Below are 25,358 nucleotides of genomic sequence, written 5' to 3' on the forward strand. Positions count from 1 at the left end.
CTTGTTGTTCTAGATAGACAGCGGATAATCAGTAACGTGTTGGGTGCATATTAATAAAATTACAAATAAATAAAAGGGAAAGGGGATGACTCTGACCTCACAATGCTTTGTCAAATGCATATGCTTGCTCAGGTTTTAATTTCTGTTCTATTGTATGTATTAAAAAAGAATTATCTTTAAAATTAATTTTGAAGACGTCTTCATGTATATCAAATCTTACAGACATTATAAGTAAATGTTATCACTATCTGTTTCTTTTAAAAAAAAGACACAAATGGTTTTGTGGACTTGAATTCAGGAAGGGCTCAGATAGGCTTATTTTGCTTTTTCTTCCTCATTCTCTGTGGAGGAGAAGGAAGGAGAAGAGAAGGGAGGAGAAGACAAAAAGAGGAGGAAGGGCATTTTGTGGTTCTCAGTGGTTCCTTTGCTGTGTAGAATTTAGTCATGTTCACCTCTCTAGATAGATACTGGCAGAGATTTTGGCAAAAAACAAGGCTTTAATGTGATTGCTTCTCAGTTGCCTTATGTCTTAAATTTATTAAAGTTTATCTGGTCAGCCAACAGACCAAGGACTGTGATTTAATTATTTATTTATATTTAATGAAGCGTTACAGATAGGGACAGTCATCCTGAGCATAATCTTGTTCCCCATTTTAGCAAGGTAAGTAAACTGAATGGATGCTTCACTTTTGTTCCTGTGGGTTTCCTGTATTCTTCCACATCACCAATTGTCATGCTTGCCATCTAGCCCTACACTGTTACATCAGAGTAACTCTAGAGTAATTGTGTAAAAACTTTTAGGAAACCAAACATTTTTAAACAAAGAAATATAATTAACTATGATCTTAACTGCAGTTTCATGTTTAGGGTTGTAGATACCATTTGAATGAAGGGATCTATTCAGGTGAGTTTTCCTATCAGCAAAATATTTGGTAATGTGGCAATTGCAGCTTGTTGGACAGATGTTGAAAATCTGGAGTCCTTTTGGTCAATTTTTGTAAGCATGTGAGCTCATCTTCTCTGTGGGATGTTGCAGAGGAGTTTCCTTGGTTCTAAGCATAAGCTACTTTGTCTATATTTCTATCCATTTGTTTGTTTTTAATTTTCTTACAGCCTTGTATAACTGCAGTTTTATTAACCTCTGTGGATATTGTCAGGACAAAGTGAAAAGCCTATTAATTTTATGCACTGGTCCAAGCATTACTTAGATTGTGTCTTTATATTGTGCTACACTTATTTGGAAATATCACATGCTGCTTGGCAAGCAAAGATCAAGGCTGAAAGTCTTATTTCCCCTTTTGAAGTACACTGCGACCTCAGAAGGTCCACAGATGATTTTTTTATTCTTATACTGAATTTAGCCTAAAATGCTTTAATTTTAAATGGGTTTTGACAGTATTGAGGAGCAGCACTGCTAAGTACCATCATCTAAGGGATTGGTTTAGATAGCCTCAATTGCAGTTGAATTGAATTCCAGTTCTCTGTGAAAGGTTCTTCAGTCATGCATATATATGTGTATATATTTTATTAGCAAGTTTGCTTAATGGACTAACTGCAGAAATTAGTTAAAATTAGTTAGAGACTCTTATATGTGTGGAGCTCTCACTATTTCTTTCTGATATGACAGAAATGTGAGTAATGAAAGCAGAGGATTATAAAAACACCAAGGATAACTTAATGACTAAAACATTTAGAAGCTACCCTACAGTATGAATTTTGTTTGTAGTTCTTGTGATGGGAGATAAGCTATATACCTCTAGTTCGGAAAGGTCGTTTTAATTTTCTACAATCCTACACCTATACCCTTCAACCTTACTTGTACAAGAATTGTTCAGCATCATAACAGAAGTCATTGAGACCATTTGAACATCTGTAATGGTGCACCAAAGTAGGTGCTTTAAGATGAAGTACTGTTGGTTTTAGAATTTAAATAGTCCAGAATTAAGGTACTATAGTGCTGAGTAGGAAACTATAGGGAGAGTGTCTTTTTATTGTATACCCTTTACAGAGCTGTTGTAGAGTTTTTACCATAAGTGTTAATGAATTTCTCCTGCGTGATGATGTGCATGTGTATGGGAACTGTTGAATCACAGCCTGCACCACTGATTGATCACCTGAGGTGAGCACTGAGTCAGCTGCAGGAGCACAGGTGAAGGCAATTCACCTGTGTTACTGGAAGAGGTGGAGTCTGGCACCACCTCTCCCAGATCCCATTTAAGGGCTGACTACCACTGGGGAAGATTTTCTTGTTGGAGATCCCTACCCTGTGGAGTTCCAGGTGAGCCTTGACTGTCAGTGACAGGTAAGCCTTTCTTTATTTACCAGTTGCCTTTATACCATTTGGATAAGCCATACAAAATACACTGTCCACCTTCATTATTTTGTGTGTGTACTATTCTTTCAGGGTATTCACCCTACAGCATGGTAGGTAAAGTGAATGGGAAGTTAATTCACAAAAGGTTTTATTGATGTGCAATAAATAAGGCACAGGCAAATCAGTTGATGACAAGAGGGAAAAAGAAAATCCTCATGAACTGATTGTCAGACTTCTAATTTTAATCCTAATAAGGTAGAGATCCTGGTTGAACTATTATGTGGTGATGTAGTTAAAGGTTATTTTTTAATAATGTATGTAAGTAGGTTAATTATGATAGCACATGAAACACCACTTGTGATTCTGCCCCACAGCAATGTTCTACACAGTAGATATAATATTATAGTGTTTTTTTTCCACTTAACTTCCTAGAGTTCAATTGGTTACCTTTATAGATAACATTTTAATATCCGTTACATTGATACAGAAATCTTCTCAGTGTTGGAATTAGATTCACTTTGCTCTTTTCTTTGTTTAACTTAAATTTCACTGTTTCAGTCAGAAACAGAGCTGTTGGCAATAGCATTTCTTAATTACCTTGGACAGTCACTTCAACTATCATGGTAGGTTCTTTCCAGTGGGCACTGTTTGCTGGCAGCATTTTTTGGGAGCTTGGAAAGGACTTTAACTTCAGGCCGCTTCCAGTTATTGCTGATGCTATCAGTGCACTCTTGAGTCTGTTTTCTCCCTTATCATGACTTGTCTGATGTCTTTCTTCCTGGAGTCCTCACTGCAGTCTGCCTAGCTCCTGTTCAGTTGTCTTTGGCATTCTCTTCCTCTGAAGAGATATGGAAAGTTTCAAGAAACCTTTTTCTTGCCTGCGTTTGGATAGATTTGCGCAAGAGCAGTAGTAGAAGGTACAAACTAATAGTGAGGCCTCCTGTCACATTTCAATTATCAGTGTATGAGGTACTGCTTCCAATTATTTTTTAATGCTAGTAACACAGAATATTTTCCTCTTTCCTTGTTTTGAAAACATCTGAGCCATTTGTTCTGAAACTTCCCCATGTTTGCTGTACTATGCTTCTTTGTAACTTATATAGCAACAAAGATGTAATATTAGCAAAATTTTAGTGGCTGGAAACAGGAACTTAAATACTGGGCAGTGTAGGAATTGCAGCTCTATCGATATTGTGTATCCGCTTGATGCAGAGGTTTCTGCATGTTATTGAAATAAAATATGTATTGTACAGTAATAGGATAATTGTGTACTACTAAGGTTGTATTATTCAGTTGTAATGTGGAAAACCGTGGTGCTGAAAGTCTGAATGTCAGCATTTATTAGCTTTAGTTTTAATTTTAAACAGCTTTTTTGTTACTCTGAGGGACTGGCATCTTTGTTCTGGGGAATAGTTGGTTGTCCTCAGTGACATGCAAATACAAAAATGTGCTCTGTAGATTGCACAAATGAGAGATTACTAAGAATTTTTGCTGTATCAAAACTATAATCTTGGCACTGTTTTTCTAGACATGTTAAAATCTGTTACACCCATCTCTTGGCTACGTAGTGTAGGGCTTTATTTGTTAGGACTGAATTATATTTACAGTCTTATGCAGCCAAATTTCCTTTGCTGCTGTATCTGTTTCAAATGACTTATGACCTGTGTGTATATCCTTACATGCTGATTATTGCTTTTTGAAATTCCTAGTCCTTGACCATAAAGTGCTGTTTCTTCTGCAGATGAGGAAATGTTTCACAGTTGCAATAAAAGTCTGAGAAACAGACATCCATGATGTGTAGAGTGAAGCACTGCTTTGGATGATCGAGTCTCAGTAATTGTTTCCTGCATTAAGATTACAACCCAATGCCACCCTGGTGTCAAAGTCTAGGAAAGTATTTAAAATTCATTTTGCTAGGAAGGAAATCCTAATGTGTTTGATAAGTGCCTCAGCTAAAAAGGTTATCTGTCCTGTAGCAGTGCAGGTCCATCCAGGCCACCATTCTGTTCCTCATGAGTACAACCTTTGTGAGGAAGGGTGCGTGTTAGCTATGGTGATATTAAGTGACAGCTCCCTGGAGCCCTATTCCTGACTCAGGCAGTTCCTGAGCCAAAAATGGGATCGTTGCATTTAAATGGCATAATTATTTTTCTCTTCTTTGAATACTTATTGCATACTGACCAAGTGTAACCTTTTAGTATCCGTAATGTCTCATTGCAAGAATTATCATGACCTAAAATTGCCTTGAGTAAAGAGCTGCTTCTGATGACAATTTTGCACCTGTCTTGTAGTAATTTAGTTGGTATCTCCTGGAAAGTGAGCAATCATTCATCCTCTCATTGTTCAGAATCTTTCCACTAAGGTCAGAGTACTTAATATGGCAGTGTGTATAAAACATTAAACTTTCATGAACTTTTCAGGCCTCAATGTCATTGTCCATATATTGTTTATGTTGGTTGCTCCAAAAATAATGCCTCCTATTTTTCTCCATGGAAACCACAACACATACAAAAGGCACAATAACTCTTACTGGATAGAGCAAATTCTCAACTACAGACGTATTTCTCAACGTAGTCAACGCCATTAGCTGTATGTTTTCACCATCAGTGAACAAGAACCTGCATGCTGCACTTTCTTCAGTGGAAGTGACTATTGCTGTCACCACTCATGAAATGTATCACCCACTGCCTCACTGTACTCGCATTCTGGTCTCCAGAAATATTCAGCAAGTGTTGATAAATGTGAACGAATGCCATTTCTCCCCTTCACAGGATAGAATTAAATCCTTTGCTTCAGGTGCCAATTGTGTCAGACTGTCCCTCTGGTGCCATCTGTTATATGGCAACGGTATGTAACAGAACATTGGTGGAAAGGTTTTACTTCTACTGCCATACCACCAACATGGGCCAGCATATGCAAGTAGGAGGCACTACTTTCAGAGCAGCTCTTGTAACTAACGAGAAGCACAGTTTCATATAAAAATTTAAATGCACTTACTTTGATATTAAATAACTGTTGCTACTGTAACTTATACTTTCAGTCACTTTTGCCACATGCAACTTCAGCCAAGCTTTTTTGATCAAAGGCATTGGTTTATTCTAATGAATTTTTGAAACTTAAATATGTATCTGGGTTGATGATTTGTCACAGAGACAGCGAGCACTGTTGGAAAAGAACAACAGAATTAGCTTTGAGAGAAATGGTGATGGACTTTTAACTACAAATGTGCTGCCAAGCTGTGTGGCAATGATTACTCTGTATAATTTCTTTTTTATTTACTTATTTTCAGATAGCTTAGTTTTATCTGCTTGTTGTCAGACTTTACCATCTGTGGGAGGTTTGAGGTTCTTAATTTCTTTCTAGCTCAATAGTTGTTGACCTACTTGTCTATTTTAAAGTAAAAATAGTTCTTTTCTTGACAGTCTGTGTAAAGAAATGCATAGTATTTGATTATCAACTTTTCAGAATACCATTTATGTGCATGCATATACACGTGCATAAAAAACATGTTTGAGTCTTGGTATGAATTTCCAATTAGTGTAGGGTGGCCACATGGTGTAAATAGTGTTATAATAAACAGACAGGAGACTTAACAGGTAGTAAATTATAAACTGAATGAGGAGCTTTGATATTGACCACTATGCTTGCTTTCAGGTATCCATATAATTTGCTTGTTAAAAGTGGAAACCTAGACTGCCAATCTTCAGTACTTCCTTTTCTTTCTATTAGGGATGGAGAAATATAATTACATTAAGCTGGTTTATTTTCTAGTTTAAAACAAGATTATATTAAAAATAAAAAGGTTAATTTCCTTGAGAGCTGCTGAATAAACTGTTGTAATTATTAAAGTGCTTATGAGGGATCGAGATGTGTTTAAGTATGCTTTTGGTACGTTATTCTTGTAGATGCTGTTTGTTATTGTAAAGTTCAGTATAGATGGTTCACTATTTCTTCCACTGATGTGGAAAACTCCAAGTAGGCATTAGTCTCATTTGAAGAATCTGTAGTGATACAGCTGTGAGAAGGTAATCCCACCTAGGTATTGTGTCTATGAGAACAGACTTCTGTAAATACCAGTTTATCCTTTTAATGAAATAAATCTTTAACACATTAAATTCTACTTCTGATTTGTTTTGTTTAATTGGTGTCACTGTTTTGCTGGTTCATTTTACACTTCTGTAGCAAGTTGTAGGCTTAACTTGTTGTGTCGCTTTTAGATGCAGTTTTGACTTTTCTTGTTCCTCTTCATGTGCATTCATGATTTATAGTCCCCTTGATCATAGTTTGCCTAATGGGGCAGTGTTAGCGACTTATTCAGTGCTCACGTTAGGCCTTGTTTTTAGAACCTCATGGTGTTCTTTTTAGAATGAAGATTATGCTCAAATCTGCTACAAGTTTGTCTGCTTAGAGTACTCTGGCTAAGCTCAATTTCGCTAAATGACATAATACCTGGTACTTCTTTTATTTTGGTACTGAGAAGGAATGCAGATCGGTTGCTTTCTATATTCTTTAGCTTCTCTTAACAAATAGGGAGCATTAATGAATGAACAATATGATTTCTTTGGCTTGCTTTTTCTTAAAGAGAGATGTAGAACATCTAAGGTCTGTCCCACATATCAATCATTGAATTACTCTAGAGAGTAATAAAATATGATTAACATATGGCCCACTGCTGAATTTCCAAGATAAAAGTTTTCCCAAGAACGTCTAACAGTAAATACAATGAAAAATTGGGTGCCGTGCATAGAACTTAAGCTTAAAATGGAATGAATTTGAAGTAGTTATTTTCCACTGGAAAATATGCACACCACACATGCACATGACTGTCTCTTGTGAGTGTTTGCCATGCTGTTTATTGATTGTGATAGCAAACCATTTATGTAGCAATTACCTTGATAAGTGGTTAAATGTTAAAAGCTTTCTGACGGCTTGATGTATGACTGGCATTAGCCCAGTGCTCATTTATTTTGAAGAAGCTTACCTCTAATTAGGTTTGCCTCATTGCATGAAGCAGAGCCTCAGGACTGTGCAAGTCTGTGGCCTGTCACTTCCTCCAGTTGCTGGCATCAGTGCCTGCTATTGAGAGGCACTGTATTTTCAGAGGCTTTATATATTCTGCTCACAGTGTTTGCTGAGTAGGAACTGTAGCTAAAAATAATCAAAATGACTTTCTCTGTTCCTCTTTCTTTCTGTCTTGCTGCAGGATGACGTAGCTTTGCCAAGGATTTATCAGCTAAGCAGAAAATGAGCTTAACATCCTGGTTTTTGGTGAGCAGTGGAGGCACCCGCCATCGGCTGCCACGAGAAATGATTTTTGTTGGAAGAGATGACTGTGAGCTGATGTTACAGGTAATTGCATCATCCTTCCATGTGCAGCTGCTCAAATCTTGAATCAGTTTAATACTGTGCATGAAAATGAGATTTGCCAGATGTTGGGAGGGGTGATAGTTTTGGTAAATCTGTTGTGTTTGTACAGAAAGTTAGAGTATATTGCCATCAATCATATGCTTAGTGTCGAAGTGTAGAGGATCATATTTCCTTTATAGAACTGTTACACAGAATGCAAGAATAGAAGGCTGAAGAAATTTTGCAGTATGATTACAGGGTACACAGTTTATTTTACTCATATGTGACAATGCTACGTGTACCGGATGCTTTTGAAAAGAGCGTTCTTTTTTCTTGTAATCTAATTTAGTCACATGATTTGATGCAACTCTATCTCCATGCCCTGACCTCCTTGTACAAAGGCAAACGAAATCAGTAGAGAAGCTATTTCCTGTATCTCTAAGGAATTTGAATGACTCAGTCTCAGTAACAGTTCCGGTGCAACTGCAAAAATACAAGTCTTTGTCAAAATAGTTGAATACTTAAGTAGCTTCCTCAACTTGTGAGTTACTATGGGGAACCCTTAGAGGAGATGTATAACTGTATGGCTGTGCAGTGATGCGGTGGGTGCTCTGCCCTATCAAAACTGTATTCCTCTGAGCTGCTTTCCAGTGTACCTAGTTTTTAATGGTGAATGCTGATATTTTGGTGAAGTCTTACCTTTGATGTATGTCATGCCTTACTGTAGAACTTGTAGAAATGTCTACCTTACTTAGAACTTCCATATTCTCAACTATTTCTACCATTCAGTAAAATATTTACTTTTGAATTCTCTGTTGTCAGGAATTATATATGTAGCCGTTAATAGCCAAGATGGAATCCTATTTGTAAATGAAGTACCCAGAAACCTAATTTTTATTTTTGTATTATTGAGAATGTAATTTCAGTACAATGTAACATCAACCTCAGAAGGTATCTGAACTGTCCATTTGTGATAGAAATATTTTGTATATTATAATGCTGAGAATACGATCAATTAGAAAAGCAAACAACAACAGTAAAACAGTATAATAAATTATTCTGGTTTAGGTTATTTAAATAACAGCAAAGTTGGCTTTTTTGAGGTGTGGAGTGAAATTGTATTTTTATACCTTATATAACATTGGGTTTTTTTGTTCATAAGTTAGAAAAATGTCAAAGTTTTAATAATTTAAAAGTGGTAATATACTTAAATAATTTATGTTAATTAGGCAATTAGGGAAACTTGTTCTCACCTCTCCTTTTCAACAGTAAATATAATTTCCTGTTTAATCCATGCAGTTTTTCGTGCCAGGTAGAATAATGGAGTTGCAAGTGACTACGATGTGACTGGTTATCTACAAACTTTCTATTAAAATCCATGTACATGTGTTTTCAGTTGATGTTAATTAAGTAAAATCATAATTATTACAATAATTTTATACTGTTTGCAAGTGCTACTGTTAGCATTTTAAATGTAAAAATTTTATTTAGTCTGAATTTAGAGATGCAGATTTTATTCCTGGATGCTAGGCAGTCTGGAATTAATTTCTTAAAGACAGTGATTTCTCAGTACTTAGTCTTTTTGTTAAGTGCTTTTTCTATATTGTTCCCAATATTACCATCTTTACTTCAATACCCTTTTAATCACACCTTCTGGCCTTTTAATATTGACTTGGATTGTCTGCCTGCAAGGCATTGTAGTAGTAGGCCAGCCTTAAATCTTTTCAAGCTCTCATCCAGCAAAGTGATTTGTATGTGATGTATACTGTAGCAAATCATTTTACTTGAGTAGAAAAGACTTTAAGAATCCTCTGTTGGTAGAATGACAGAATGGTTTGGGCTGGTAGGGACCTTTAAGATCATCTGGTTCCAACCCCCTTCTATAGATTGGAATACCTCCTGTCCAGGTTGTTCAAAGCCTCATGCAGCCTGGCCTTGAATGCTTCCAGGGAAAGGGCATCTATAACCTCTCAGGACAACCAGTGTCTTAGGCCCTCACCTAACCCTTAGTTAACCAAACATTCATTCATGAAGCCAAATACTTTGATTAACAAAACAAGTTTTGTCTGATGTGATTTTCTACCTTCCGCTACATAAAGGAATGATTCAGAATGCTGATAGGAAGGATTTTAATATTTTTATTTACTCATACCTAGCTTGAATTCCTTGCTATACATCATCTTCCTTAAATCTTGCCACAGCTGGAAATTGTGTAGTACGTTTCCCTCTTGCTATACATGCAGATGTGGCGTGTTAATGGTTTGCAGGTCTCTCATTAGTAAATAACATAGGTTTTATGGTCCATGTCTGTGGCTGATCAGTCTTTAGGGTGAGGTTTATTACTTGAGCTTTTACTATTTTGTTACAAAATTTCAATCATTGGCACCTCAAAAAGCAGCTGCCTGCTTGATTAATATTTTGAACAGAAGCCAGACATTCATGGATGTTGTTGTCTGTTGACTTTAGAGGTAGTAAAAAGAATCAAGAGGCCCTGTGATTTTCAAGAATATTTTTTGTAGCCTACTGTTAGGTTTACATGCCAGCATGACTGTGGCACCACATATTGCTTGAAGGGGGAGGACCCACCAAAGAAGCGGCTGATAATGTGTTCTTGTTCTGTATGTATAGCTCTTTGTGTAGGACCTTCCATTCCACTTCTGACAACTTGGTTGTTCTCTTACTGCAAAGCATGTGGACAATGCGTGATAAAGAAAGTGGCGTTTAATGCTTTTATTCATCCTCTCTTGTAAGGCAGCATGTTATAATAGCCTTATTATTTTAACTCTGGTTTTTGATTTATAGAATTAGACCTCAAATCTATGCCTAATGACAGGACAAGAGGGAATGGCCACAAGTTGCACCGGGGAAGATTTAGATTAGACCTGAGGAAACATTTTTTCTCTGAAAGAGTGGTCAGGCACTGGAATGGCCTGCCTAGGGAGGTGGTTGAGGCACCATCCCTAGCTCTGTTCAAGAAGCGTTTAGATGAGGTGCTAAGGGATTTGATTTAGTAGTAGTTGGGTAGGGATAGTGATAGGAGGATGGTTGGACTAGGTGATCTTGTAGGCCCTTTCCAACCTTATGAACCTATGAGCCTAGTCACTACTTGTCTAGTAGGGGTTTTATTCATGTCTGCAAATATAGATTTACTTCTCACAGTAAACTTCTAACTTCATAAGATATTTTGTAAATATTGTCAAGCTCAAAAGTTTAGCTTGTACGAACCTATGAGATTCAAAATAGCAAATTACAAGGTTTTGCACTTGGGTCAGACTAATCTCAGATATGTATACAAACTGGGAGAAGAACTCCTTGAGAGTAGCTGTGTGGAGAAGGACCTGGTGGATGAAAAACTGAACGTGAGCCAGCAGTGTGCTCTTGCAGCACAGAAGGTCAGTGGTATCCTGGGCTTCATCAGAAGAGGAGATGGGTGGCCAGCAGGGTCAGGGAGGTGACTGTTCCCCTCTACTCTGTCCTTGTGAGGCCCCATCTGGAGTACTGCATCCAGGTCTGGATCCCCAGTGTGGGAAAGATGTGGAGCTGTTGGAGAGGGTCCAGAGGAGGACCACAAAGATAATCAGAGGGTTGGAGCACCTCCCTTAAAAAGACTGGCTGAGGAAGCTGGGATTGTTCAGGATGGAGAAGGGAAGGCTGCAAGGAGACCTCACTGCAGTCTTCCAGTATTTAAAAGGGGATTATAAAAAGGAAAGGAATCAACTCTTTACAAGGATAGATAGTGAAAGGACAAGGGGGGAATGGTTTTAAGCTCAAGAAGAGGATGTTTAGATTGGATGTCAGGAAGAATTTCTTTACAAAGAGAGTAGTGAGGTGCTAGAAGAAGCTGCCTGGAGAGGCGGTGGTTGCTTTGTCCCTGGAGGTGTCCAAGACCAGATTGGATGGGTCCCTGGGCCACCTGGTCTAGTACCACATCTGGAAGTTTCTGTCAGGGGGGTTAGAACTTGATGATCCTTGAGGTCCCTTCCGATCCAAGCCATTCTATGATTCTGTGGTATGCAGTGACAGGTGAAGATAATAAAATAATTGTTTAATAATATGATACATAGTTGAATAGGTAATTGTTAACAATTCAGTGAGAGCATTTCCTTAGAAGCTATGATTACATGTTGTAATGCTTTGATCTGGCTAATACTTCTGTAACCTGGGATCCTTCAAACTGGCAGACTGGAGATGCTAGTACAGGAATTAGCCCAGAAGTCATTCTCAGTGCTGTATCAATCTGGGGACTTGGCTCTTAAGGGGATGGTGTTCTCAGAGAAAAAAGCAACAAGGTTTGTTCCTGATTTATTGTTCACATTTGTAAGCAAGTCTTATTTAAAAAAGAAAAAAAAAAAGAAAAAAAAAGAATTGCTGAAATACTTATAGAAGGAAAAAAAAGAAACAAATCGGACAATGGGAATAGGAACTCAGGAGCCACTCAGACTTTTAGCGAAGAGATTCTAGATAATTTGTTCCAAAAATTAAGATCAGGTAGAAAAAAATTGAATGTTTGTATACTGTGGTAAGAATGCCAGGCAACACGATGAAAGATTTAGAAATGCGTGACAGGAAACTGTGCATTTTGGAGAGTGCAGCAATACTACAAAACTATAATAATGTTTTGATATAAGCGTCTAGTTAAAGGGAGAGAGAAAGAGAGCAAGAGAGAAATAAAGGTGAAACTGACGATGCGAGGTTAAACATCAATAATAGTGTGGGGAACAGAGAAGGAATTCTTCAGATAAGATACAGCTGGTTGTAACTTAGAATAACATTTGAGGGAGCATTAAGAAAATAATTATTCTGAATTTTATGATTCTTCTGTGAGTACTCAGATTTGGATTTGGTCAGAGTCAAGTTAGTGGGGGATTAATTATTTTGTATAGAAACATTGCATGAAAAGGTCATAATTGAATTACTGTAAGAAACAGCAATTAGTTCTGTCTTGATCTGTTTTTGAAATATTTTTTTATTCTTGTTATTTTAGTCACGAAGTGTGGACAAGCAACATGCTGTACTTAACTATGATCCTTCTACAGATGAACACTTGGTGAAGGATTTAGGTAGCTTGAATGGGGTAAGTTAACAGCAGAAATGTATACCTCCCTGTAGTCTTTTTTTTTTTTCTTGAAGGAGACAACAGTGAATTAACAAGCATTAATACCTTCTGCATGCAAGTTTTAAAAAGGGGAAAAAAATGTTTTGTGGAGCATGAATTAAAGGACTGAAATAAAGCCCTTTAGTGAAAGAGCCTTGGCAACTGAAAAAGTCAGAATACAAAGGTACATTTTGCTCTTCTGTATTTCAGAAATGTAGAAGCAAAAAATCTTCAATTGATTATATATTTATTTTTTTTTAAAAGGCCTTTTAATTTCTGGAATTTTTCTTTAAGAAATGGATTTTTATTTTGTGCTATTCCTTACTATCCTTTTTTCATACAGAGAAGAATGTTGCTGTATTCTGTATGTGGAAACAAATTGTGTGCAACAGCTGTGTTGCATGTAAGCTTACTTAACACATTTTATACTTGCATATTCTTTATCAGTATCCTTTGCATCACTTTTTGTGTCCCTTTATTTCTTGAAGCTGTTTATAGATGGTAGTTATGGTTGGTATTTACTATGTGTATGTTGTGAATGCGTATTGAGTACACAGTATCATACATTCATTTCTTATAGTTATTATTTATCAGGAGCTTACTAGATATTAATTTCAGTGAACATTACCAAATATGAGGAAGAAATGTCCCTTAGCCTCGATTTCTAACTTGGTGTTTTATTTTGGAGTGCTTTCCAAAATAAATTCTCAGACTGCTTTTAATAGCTTTCTTTTTTGCATTTTAAGGTGTAGAGCTTAAGATGTTTGTAGGTGTCTCAGCCTTCAGAGTCAGAGCCCCAACTCCATATGCGAGCAATGTAACCTCTGAAGTCTCTGACTATCCTTTGAATAGCTACATGCGTATAAGAACTTTGGTCCTTAAATGTTTAATATACTTCTTTATTTTGAAAGTCAGCACACTGTTTCAAGGAAATTATCAAAATGAATTCTGCTCATAGTAATTTCTTGCCAAGGCACTTAATTTATTCACAAATTTTGTTACTCGTGTAATCAATAGGCATGTCTTATTTTCATCATTGTCTTGCAAAACTTGAGTTTAATTAAAAAAATCTATGTATGTGTTAAAAGTCCTTCCTTTTTCTTCTATCTTCTCTTCTGAGAAACTGCTTTTAGTTACTTGCTTCACTTGTTCTGTTTCATTCTCATGTTGGAGCTGTCAGTTCCTATAGAGCTGTTTATTCAGAGGCTTCAAAGGATCTCTTTCTTCCCATAGTTTTGGGAATATTAAATCTTAGAAGAACAGTCTTTCCTTGTTGTCTTCACAGTGCTTCCTTTGCTATCTGCTTCCACTTCTGCTTTTTCATGCATAACTCTACCTGACTCGTTTCAGATACAAATTTGTATCTTTTCTCTGTACAGTAGAGTTCTTCAGTGAAATTGTGTGACAGAAAAATATATGCAATATCTCTTTACCCTGCAATGAGCTACTAACTATGCAGTCCTGCTACAAGTTTCAGAGTTAACTGCGCTTGCTATGAATATTATCATATAGCAATGTATGGCTTTAAATGATGTTCAAAATGACAATACATAATTTGGAGAGGAGACTGGGTAGAGATATGGGAGTAAAACAAAATCCTGAATATCTAGCTAATATTTTCAGACCAATGATCTTTTATTTTTGTTTCTAACTATATTTTAGATGATTAGCTTTCTATAAGCGTACCTTATTGTATAATTCAACCAGCTTCTGTGTGCAAAGGCTGTTTTGAAGCCACCTTTTGCAAAATATCTGTTGTTGGAATCAGAGAGAGAGCTACTAAATCTGGTGATATCTGTGATGAATTACTGAGAAAGCTTCCTTTTGCTGTAGCATTAAAGTTTGACTTGTTTTGGCAGATTTAAATGATAACTTCCTGCAGAAAATGAAAGATGAATTCTATGGAGAGTTCTTCATCTCTATATAAGCTTTCTTGTTGCTGTAACACAAATAAGATGTTCTATAATCTCACTTCATTTTTTTCTGCTTATGTCACTGTTACTTTTTTTCTGAGAAACCTGTAGTAAAGTGACATTCTGTTTTTTTTTCTCCTCCTTATTAATCGTTCCAGGGTATACATGTTTGTTACTATGCCCCTTCCGTAATCTCCTTTCCTTAACTTCTATAAGGAATACATGTTCTTTAATCTTTGAAGAAATTTAAAATCAGCATTGATGAGTGTCTCTTTATCTCCATGGTCACTGATCTGGCAGCTCTATGTTGCTCCTAATTTTGATATATAACCTTTTTAGCTCTGTTACTAATGTTTTCATTTGCCACCTTTACTTATTTAAGGGATACTCATTTCCTCACTAGGCTGAATGAAACTTCTGAAGTTCAGTCTGTCTCCTGAGGATCCAGGTTCTTCGGACACTTTTTTTTTTTCCTGTCATTGTTCTAGAGTGACAGCTTGTTTTTGTGCTTCTGGCATAACATCAGAGAAGGACATAACAGAGAGCCTGTTCTGTGATCAAATGTGCCAGCCTTACACCTCTGTCTTACTCTTCAGCATCCTTGTGGAAGTTGTGGTTTTCTGTTTCTAGACCAGTGCATGTACATGTGCATGCATGCATTCTTAGGGGGATTTGTTTCTTTTACTGTTGTTTTTGCTTGTTGGGTCTCAAAACAAAGGTGGCTATACCAGTTTTTTTTAACAAGATTCCAAGTAATTTTCCTAAACCTTTTGCAAGTTTTTCAGTCTGCTAGGTCTTTGCTAGGTACTGGAAGTGTTGAGAAAGAGGGGGTTCTGCTTTTACTTCATCTATTTCTACCCATTCTTCTTTTGCTAGCTTCATCAAGAGCAAGCATTTACTTTGGATCTCCTTGACTAGTTCAACTTCCTTGGAGAACAGATGTATGTTTTCCTGAGTATACGGGACAGCACCATTCCTGGTCTGTTGCACTTAACCACTAAAGCTAATTTTGAGGTTGAAGGGAGCTGTCTGCTACCAACATGTGAGACTTTTGAGCTTAATGAGCCCCTTATTCTTTAACATCTAGTGTTCTAATTCCTGAACATTCATATTGGTGTGGTTGATTCATTCTCAGCTCTGGGAAGAGTCTTAATCCTACATGTCTAGCTTTGAAAATAAGGTGAAATAATTTTTTATGAGGTTCACATAATGCAGAAGTGTTATTTCCAGAAATCATATACTTTTTCTGATCATTCATGCTTATCTTTTGTTTCATACTAAAAACATTAGAGAGTTTATCTTTTCTGAGGAAAATGTGTTGTTCCTAAGATATAATAAATTATTCCACCAATATTAAAGAAATCTGAACCGAATCTTCTCTTTTAAGTTGTAAACTCAAAAGCATATAAAAACAAAACTGTAGGGCATCAATGACTGCATTGAATACTGTATTTTTTTCAGCTCTACTCAGAGAATAGCCTTCTCACATTTATATTCTCAGGACTGGATTGTAAAAGGTTCAGCAATCCTTGTGAAGGCTTAAATTTAGAGAGCTGACTTTCAAATTTTGAAGTAAATCTTGGAAATCATGTAAATGTATAGAGATGCCTATAAAGTGGTTTAAAAAGGATTGTTCATTTATTTAGCAAACTGCATTGTTCAAGTCTTGTATTCCAAAACCTGTAGTGAACTTTTAGAACTCCAGAGGCACAGCAACTGAGGTTTTCTACCTTTGTCATAAATTCAGCCATGAGGATTTCTGTAGGCTTCAGAGACTAATTCGAGAGGAGGAATATGTACCTACATTCATGCATGTCTTCAAGGTATCCTGACTTCTTATAATCTGCTGAAATTCAGGCTGTGTTGAGGATGTTCTTAGGATTTCTGGACTCTCGTGATGTAGAGTGAGAATAAATATGCATTAAATACTACTCTTAAGTTTTAGGCTTGCTAAACAGTAAATAGCCAAACTCGTGATTCTTATTTCTTAGAGTAGTTACCTGCATCATAGAAAACAGTTAATTTGATGACTGAGATGAGCATTAGTAGGAAAACAAAAGTTTACTGTTTACTTAGAAAATTAAAATAAAACAAAAGAGTCGTTTATTATCTGGAGGAAAGTAGTCATCTCTGTTGTTAGAGACTTCATCTCATACTGGATTTAAATGAAGTGTTTAAAGATTTGAATATTGGACTTACTTATTAAAGATTTATTTGTTGTTTGCGCTCCTAACTTCAAAGTGCTTTAAAAGTGGCAGACTTCAGCTGCTCCAGTTTTTAAAAACATGTAGATATTGTTGTAGATTTTCCAAGTTAGTACATCTAGTGCCTGCAGCCTTCTGCGGGGTGCTGGTATTTTGAACCCCTAAAAATGACACAGAACAAAGTAAATATCTTTAATCTGTGCACTCCATGTTCAATCTCCTATCTGCAGAATTAATGTTTAGTCATTCTAAAAAAGTAAAAATGAACAGGAAGCTGTAAAATTATTTTTGAGTGAGGTACAGGAAATAATACAACTGATAAATAATTCATAAAATATTGCAGCAGACTCATACCAGCTAAGCTATAAATATTTTATTCACCCTGAATTTGCCCTAGATTAAGGCTTTTTAAGGATTAGAAATGAGGATGAGGGTAGTAAATCTAAAGAACAAGAGAGTGATCTCAAGTAAGTGATTCGTCATATTACAGGGAAGGTGCTACATTGCAATAAGGCCAGATGTTGCATTCTTTTTGGGTAAAAGGAGAAGGACAATTTCATGAATGCCGGAAGAGAACAAAAAGAATAAACGCGAGTGTAAATTTTGGCTCCTCAGTGCTGATTTGAATTCAATGTTGAGAAACAGTTTAAGGGAAGATGCTGTGCAGGAGGTTTTTGTCAGCTCATATGGTGGACAGATTTTTCAAGGATCTGAGTGCAGAGCTGCATTTAATGTCTTCTTTTTAAATTGTAGCCTGATTGCTAGGAGGGTTTTTTTTGTTTTGTTTTCCTGGCAGGAAGATTTTTTTTTTTTGTTTTTCCTGTTGTTTCATGGGCCTTTGCCAGTTCCAGAGTGTTGTGTAGGTGGCTTCTTAGAATTTTCTGTAGATTTTGAGTAATGTAACCTGAAGCTCTATTTACATTCCCTTTTTTCCCCCCCCACAGAGATGAAATTGTTTGCCAGTTCTTCAAAATTGCCTTTCCAATACCTGTTTTGACTTTGACTTCTCCTTGCTACTTCTTGCTCTTGTTGTATCTCAGGTGGAAGTTATACCAGTATCTTTTTGTGAATTTTTTGCTGTTTTTAGCCACTAGGATTGCAGGTCCAAATTAATCTGCACTGCCTCTAACAGCCATCTGCTATAGGTGGTTAAGCTGGGCAGTCTTTCAGGTACGTCAGCCCCTCTTGAAATTGATGAAAGCTTGTCTGACTTCTCCAATTGTTTCCAACAGTGATTTGAAGGAGGGTGGATTAGTTACTGTACAACAAGTAAACTTTCAAAAGGTATTGTCAGGACTATGGAATTCACTCTGCTTAGCTGCTAGCTGGTGTAATAATGTTATTTTGGCTTACAAATGTTGTTAAGCTTGTTGTTGTTCAGCTGTCAGAAATATGTGAGTTCTTTACCACTGCTTTTTGGAGTTAATTTGGACGCAGTTACGGGGTCCGTGTTTGTCTTCCTTAAAATCTTATGACGACGTTGCTAACTGCCAAACTACCTCGGAACTTATATATCCAACATGAAGTACTAAAAGTGTTGTGAAAAGCTGATGATAAATCAATTCTGATGTCTAATTGAGATTGAAAAAGCAAGCTATGAGGAAAATAATGATGATAGGTGCTAATTTGAAGGGCTGTTCCCCAGTGAATCAACAGAGGAAAACTTGCAGTGCTGAAAACTCCTTTATTAAAAAATTAATCTAGTGATTGATTGTTGGGTGGCTTGTTTTTTTTCTTTGGGGACGTGGGAGCTGGTGTTTTGTTTTTTTTTCAGTTTAACAGCATCTTTCTGTCATTATTGTTTCTCTACAGACATTTGTGAATGATGTGAGGATTCCAGAACAAATGTACATCACTCTGAAATTAGAAGATAAACTGAGATTTGGATATGATATCCTTGTTGTTAAAAAAAAAGTGCATGTTGTCCTGACACACACTTCTTGAACATATAATTGCATCAAATGAAGGGTTTTCATTGTATATGAGAACTTTTAAATATCTCTCTTCACCAAAAAATGCCCATATTAGAGAAAATTGCAGAATACTATAACTTCATCAGAAATTATGGTGAAGTATATCTCATTTTTTTTCTCACTAAAAGAGACCTTGATTTCTAATTACTGCTTCAAACCTTTATGCATCTCTTGACCAGTTTTATGTGTCACTTTTGTGTTGCAGAGAAGCAATACTTTGAGGCAAAAAGCTGAAATCTTGTATTATATGAGGGGGGGGGGGGGGGAAATGTAGTATTACAACATTATCTATTCAATGGTCTATTTATAAATAATTGTATTGTGTTTTCTTTTATAAGTATTACTGTAGATGCTAGGCCTAACAGTGATAAATGTGTAGAACAGTTCCCACTGTTGGAATAGCAGAACAGGCTGCACAACTGTTGCCTTTCTAGAAAATCCTCTTGTGTGCTGTGCATTTTCCTTAGCATTTCCCACATACTAATCTCTTTACTGTTGTCAGAGGAGAGATGAGAGTCCCTGAAGAAGCTCTTAAGGTAACAATGGACCATTCCTAGGTGTTGCTCTGTTACTACATGGTTATTGTAAAAGATTGGTAAAAGTTATTGATAAAATAATTTTTTCATTCTTTTAAATGTATTTATTTATTTACTTAATAGCATGAAAAATTTACAAGCCAACTCCAGTTATCCCAGAAATCTTCAGAGGCAGAAGGTTCAAAGCAAACCAGCTCCAAAAGTACAGATTCCAAAGTAACAGACTCCATGGCTGAAGTGCACCACAAGACTACTGAAGTGCTGAAGTCTGAAGAGAAATCCGTGGGTAAGGCACATGTTTGCTACAGAAGTATGCAAGCTTGGAAGAGACACTTTTTGCTTCAGTAGGAAGCCTATGAAATTACACATGTGGATGGGTTTTTTGGTCTGTTTTTAAGTCATATGTCAAATTTTAAATGTATCATAAGCTTAGAATCATAGAGTCTTTAAGGCTGGAAAAGACCTCTAACATCACCTAGTCCAGTCTCCAACATATCCCTCAAACACCCAATAACCATGTTTCCTCAGTATCACATCTTCACATTTGTTGAATACCTCCAGACACATTCATTCCACCACTTCCCTGTGCAGCTTGTTCCAATGGATTGCCACCCTTTTGGAGAAGAAACAAGAGTAATTAAGAGTAATTAATAACTTTCAGAATGGAATGTATGCTTTATCATAGATTTACGTGTTAAGAAAATCCAAAAAAAGATTTTTTTAAATTAGCATTACCTGATTTTTGCAACTGTTTTTTTTTGAAACTTCAAGCATTTTTTTGCAGTGGTTTTCTGCAGTTGAGCTGAAGCAGTTTGTATGGATTTCTACCAGCATTCTGAATAGTTCTCCTTTTGATTTATTTTTTTCTATTTTTTGTTTCTTTTATTTATAGATGATAGCATTCATTGTTAGGTGCATCAGGATGGAGCATAGAACATGACTAGCTATTGTATAACAGTGGTAGAAGTTGTAGTATCAGATCTATCAGTTTTACATCATCTCTTGTATTTATATCTTGTGTCATGGTGGCTTTGCCCAGGCTGTCTTAAATTCATTGTGTGGCTTGCTCTAATCTTAATTGTTCTCTTAGTAATTTTCTGATTATAACTGCCTGTTGCATTACCTGTCACCACAGGTGGTAACCACAAGAATGAGAAAGGTATTGGAGGGTATTGTGCATTTCATATGAATCTGATTAGGTCTGACTCCTTACTTCAAGGCTGTTACTGTGCTGTTTAGATACAATCCATTCTTCTGGAAAGCTTACTTTAAATAATTCTGTCTACCACCTGTAGCACTCAGTGGTATAACTTATTTTATCTATCTAGCATCCTGTTATGGGTACATAAAGCCTAACTGATACTTCAGTGTTCTGATTTCATATAGTTTTTCAGCCTCTTATATTTTCATTATTGTAGTACAGGGGATTTTTTTTCTACCTCAACTTCCCTTTTCTCTTGACCATTTCAAAAATAACAGTAAAATTTAATGACTGTATTATTATATTTGACTTCAACTAGTATGCCTTTAGGGGATTTATTCTCTCACTGTTATATTTCTGCAAAGCTGTTCCCATCACATTTTTGAAAACAATTCAGAATTAACTGAAGTGTAAAGGCTGTTTTGAAACAAATAAAATTACTTCATATCTTCAAATTGTGCTGAATTTTGACATGACTGAAATTTATACAGAATCTATGGATTTGCTTTGAATAAAGCACTGAAGAAAAAATGCGAAATATTTATTGTCAGACAAAGTAGTAGATAACTATTAAGCTGCATTTAAACAAGTATGTTTATTATAAAGACTGCTTAAAGTAACCTCAGAACACCCATATGATACTAAAATCTCAGTGCAGTGAATAATCTCTCAGGAGTGGAGGTTGGCTCAAAACTGGTTTGGAAAGGTATTGTGAAGGCAGAACTTTTAATTACATCAGTACTTTTTTAGAATCAATCCTCTAAATTTAAATGTTTAATCTTTTGTATGCATTATGTATAATAAATATTTTCTCCATTATTGTATAGCAGTTTAATTACAGCCTGTTTTAAAAATAATTGTGCTCACTAATGTTTTACACTTGGTAACTTTCAGCACTCTATGGTAGCTGTCAGCAATTTGGAACCTTGGCAACATTGCAAAATTTTGATCAGTTTTTCATGCAGTGAGTTCAAATTTCAGCAAAAGGTCAATGTGGGTAAAAGTGACAGTCTTCTCATCGGAATAGCACTGAACAGCTTTTCGGAATGTTCTGGTGTACTGACAACTTCAAACTGAATGCAGAAAATAGTGCTTACAGATACATCAGGGCAACAATAAGAGACGTCAGCTGCCTTTGCAGAAGTGTTTGTGCCAGAAGTTTTGATCAGGTCATTAGTAAGCCTTTATATTTAGAACTCAGATCACTTGTCCAGCCTCTAAATTGGTTTTTTATTGAGGCAAATGTGCACAACCAATTCACTTCAGCTTCCAGGAGAAATGATCCCAATGAATCACTCTCTTCTTGTTGCTTGAACGTACATAAGAGATTGCTCTTTTGTTTAATTGTGTTAAGTTTTGTACTGTTTTTATAGATCTTTCTACCATGCCTCGTGGTACACCTTTGTATGGACAGCCAGCCTGGTGGGGTGATGATGAAGGTGATGAAAAAGGTGGTTGTAAACCAGCCAGCAAACGTGAAGAAAAAATGCATGAGACAGGAGCTTCAGGTAAATCTCTTTTCTCTCTTTTCTTAATTCTTTGGGGAGCTTTTGCTGTTTAGTAGAGATCGTGTATTGTGAACCGTAGATCTAAACAGATGTTTTTTTTTTGAAATTCAACATAGTTTACACAGATGAAAGCTTGATAAAATTTACCTTAATATATATATATATTCTGCAAGAAACTAGAAATTTCCAGAGACCCATTTCAGTTGTGTATCAGTTCTCTAGTATCCAGTACTGTTTTTGTCAGTAAATATAGAAAATGTTACCTGAACTACTAGGTCTTATTTATCAGCTTAGTCCATATGTGATTTCATGTGCTAAAACTTAGATATTGCAGTGGGATGTTTCAAGGAAATCACTTCTGAAAACATGGTATTTTATTTTTGTGCTTGAGTCTTGGCTATATAAGGTAACCTGTGCTTTCTGTCCTTTAATTTAGTAGCACTTCACTAGTAGGGATTGCATCTTATATTTTGTGCAGTAAACATTAGCATAGTCTAAAGTTAAGCTGGTAAAGTTTATTTCCCTGTAATACAGATATTTCTTTCTGTAGTCTAGTTGTCAGTTTGCAATATGTGTTGCCAAAACATAAATCTCAATGTCTATAATTAGGGCCCTAAATCTATCATCAGACATATAAATAAAATTACTAGTTTTCTTATGAAGTGGAATTAAAATGAACTCTAAAACATGTGGAAATCAAACAAAACTAAATAATGTACTAAAATCAGTTTGTTTATTGTTCTTTTCACCAGGGCTTTTAGTAAACTGTTTCTTGTTAGAACTTCTTTTCATGATGGAAACAGTAAGCTGCTTAAGATTTGGACTTAATAGAAAACAAACAAGATGAAATAATTTATTTTAGTGACAGTTTTCTTGGAACAAATTTGTCACATTTAGAACAAATGCATCACATCGCAGTATAATTGTAGGTCACTTTCTGTTTGTGTGTATTTGTGTGGAAAAAGTTTTCTGTACCATATGTGGCATCAGGTGCTATTGTGTTTTCTGGTGGTGAAGGCTTTTTAAATACAGGTTTAATATCCTACATTAGTAATCTCTGACTCTGTAATATGTAGTAGAAATCTTGTGTAGGAAGTGTTTTTCAAACACTTATAAGCATTGTTAGGGAATACATTTTTTTCTGGCAGTAATAACAATGAAAGACAGACAGATGTTCCACCTTTTTTTCAGAGAGAGAGAGGGTGAGGAGAAGTGCATTTGATATCAGTTACAAAGAGAACGAGTCAGGTCCTTGCCTTCAAGTCATGCCATCGGTAAACTGACTATGAGAACTGTGCTGCGCTCTCTGTACATCAAACTAGGGATGGTAAAGTCTATGGTAGTTGTGATTTTGTTTCTTTGATGATAATGTATGTAGCAAACTAATATAACAAAACTTTGGTTAAACCACAAGGCTGTTCATACTTGCCTTTGTCTACCTACGTTATTTTGATATAAAATCATGCATATTAGTTACTCTTGATAAATATAGGCTTATTAAAAAATAACATCCTCAAGTCTGTGCTTCTGATGCAATACTATTAACAAGCTATTATATACAATACTCCAGGAAGCTATTCTTGTTTATCTTTCTTTTTTGAAGTTATTTTTTTCATAGACAATATAGCAACAAATGTTTTACATATTTTTATTCATTTATCAAGAGATTTGGCAAAGAGATTGCTGGCATTTGCCTTCTCAGTCCCCAGACAATAACTGTATCAGTACAGAAGTGTACAGAAAGTACTCTGAACATTTTGATATAAAGAGTTAAGTTTTTCGGGCCCCTTTGGCCTAGTTCATTCCATGTAAATTCCATGCAGCTTACATCAAGTTTATTTTCAAGAATTTAGTTTGTATTCATGTACTTAAGTCTTATGATATAGGTGAACATAATTATAAGAAATTAATGTAGAGAAGCACTGTGATGAAGGACAGTTAGAAACATGAAAGACCTTCATGATTAGATATGTTTGAACTAAACATTAAATTTTCATTTAATGAAAACGGTTCAAAATGGATAGTTATTCATTTTCTTTATGGGCTTAAAGTACAAATTTGGTTCACGCTTCATATTATAAACTACCTGCAAGAATTCATTAAATATGAGTTCTCTCGTGTAAGTTTTGAAACTTTTTTCGGTATCTCAAATGCGTGAAGCCTGATATCATTTTAATAAATTAATCCTGTGAATAATCTGCTTCATGCTTTAATGATTTGGTACATTATTGTTTCTTGAATAGAAAAGAAGGCATGAATTATAATAGGGCGAAGTTTAATGAGGAGATTCAAATGGAAGATTTGTTTCTGCTAAGCCAACTATAGACAATTATTCTCTACAGTCTCAAGTTAATAGGTTTATTTCACTGTTACTTCCTTCCTATCTCAATGGAAGCTCACTAGTCAAAGTTATTTGCAAAAATCAGGAAAGCCTGGAAAATTTCAAAAAGGAAAAGCCTTTTTGCTTTTTTCTCACATGCTTGTTATTCCTATTTAATGATCCATGACTCTGCTAGCCCCAATTAGAATTATTTGCTGCATAAACACTTATGGTATGACTATTTATTTATGTGCAACTGTTTAGGTTACGTGCTAGTGACAAGTTTCTTGGTGTGTAATTATTGTTCTCTGTTGTTCTCTGTTATATTCTTATTTCATGGAAAAGTGAAAAATACATTTCTGCTGATCTCAGTAACATTGTCGTAAAATTCTACAACTAATGCCTTTACTTGGAAGCATAAGAAAAGATAGAAGTCACGAATTTTAAATAGGCTTTAGGAAACAGAAGTCGATTACAGTTACAGAGCTGTGATGATCACTATCTTAACTATTTGCTTTAGTGTTATCTTTTATATCTAGATTTCCTTGAAACATCAGGAAGCACTTCTTCACTGTGCAGGTGACTGAGCACTGCTATTGGCTAACCAGAGTTTTTGGAGTCTCCCTCCTTGTATACTATTGCTTTATCTGCTTCATGTTTCCATGGAAGGGGCGCCTATTTCCCAGAATGTGGAGTAGTGAGGTGCTGTTTTAGGGCCTAAAAACTGTCCTCCAGAGATGAGGTTGTCCTTGCACTGCGAGGTCTTAATCCATCTTGGGCTATGTTTGTGAAGAACAAGCATCAGTAAAATGTTACCAAGGGTGTTCTTGGCTTGCAACAGCATGATATAAGGCATATCTTTCATGTTTGCAGAGGCTACTTTTAGACAAAATGAATTGTGTACCTGCAATAGAGTTACTTTCTCCTGTTGGTATCCAAATGTAGCAA

At 35.9% G+C, this 25,358-nt stretch overlaps 1 protein-coding gene across 4 annotated transcripts in view; it reads left to right on the forward strand.

The window, feature by feature from the left end:
• CEP170 (centrosomal protein 170) overlaps window positions 1–25,358 on the forward strand; it is an 89,677-nt gene that overhangs the window by 13,149 nt on the left and 51,170 nt on the right. For all 4 annotated transcript variants that reach the window (XM_065729693.1, XM_065729703.1, XM_065729713.1 and 1 more), the window contains exons 2-7: window positions 7,518–7,663; window positions 12,645–12,734; window positions 18,685–18,763; window positions 19,323–19,381; window positions 19,505–19,667; window positions 21,956–22,090. In XM_065729693.1, the coding sequence (XP_065585765.1) occupies window positions 7,559–7,663; window positions 12,645–12,734; window positions 18,685–18,763; window positions 19,323–19,381; window positions 19,505–19,667; window positions 21,956–22,090 (631 nt within the window). In that variant the 5' untranslated portion in view covers window positions 7,518–7,558. The remainder of the gene's footprint in view (window positions 1–7,517; window positions 7,664–12,644; window positions 12,735–18,684; window positions 18,764–19,322; window positions 19,382–19,504; window positions 19,668–21,955; window positions 22,091–25,358) is intronic.

This window comes from Cyrtonyx montezumae, unplaced genomic scaffold (assembly GCF_038088225.1).
Source record: "Cyrtonyx montezumae isolate F1298 unplaced genomic scaffold, pur_monq_1.0 scaffold_0, whole genome shotgun sequence".
In the NCBI taxonomy this organism is placed as follows: Eukaryota; Metazoa; Chordata; class Aves; order Galliformes; family Odontophoridae; genus Cyrtonyx; species Cyrtonyx montezumae.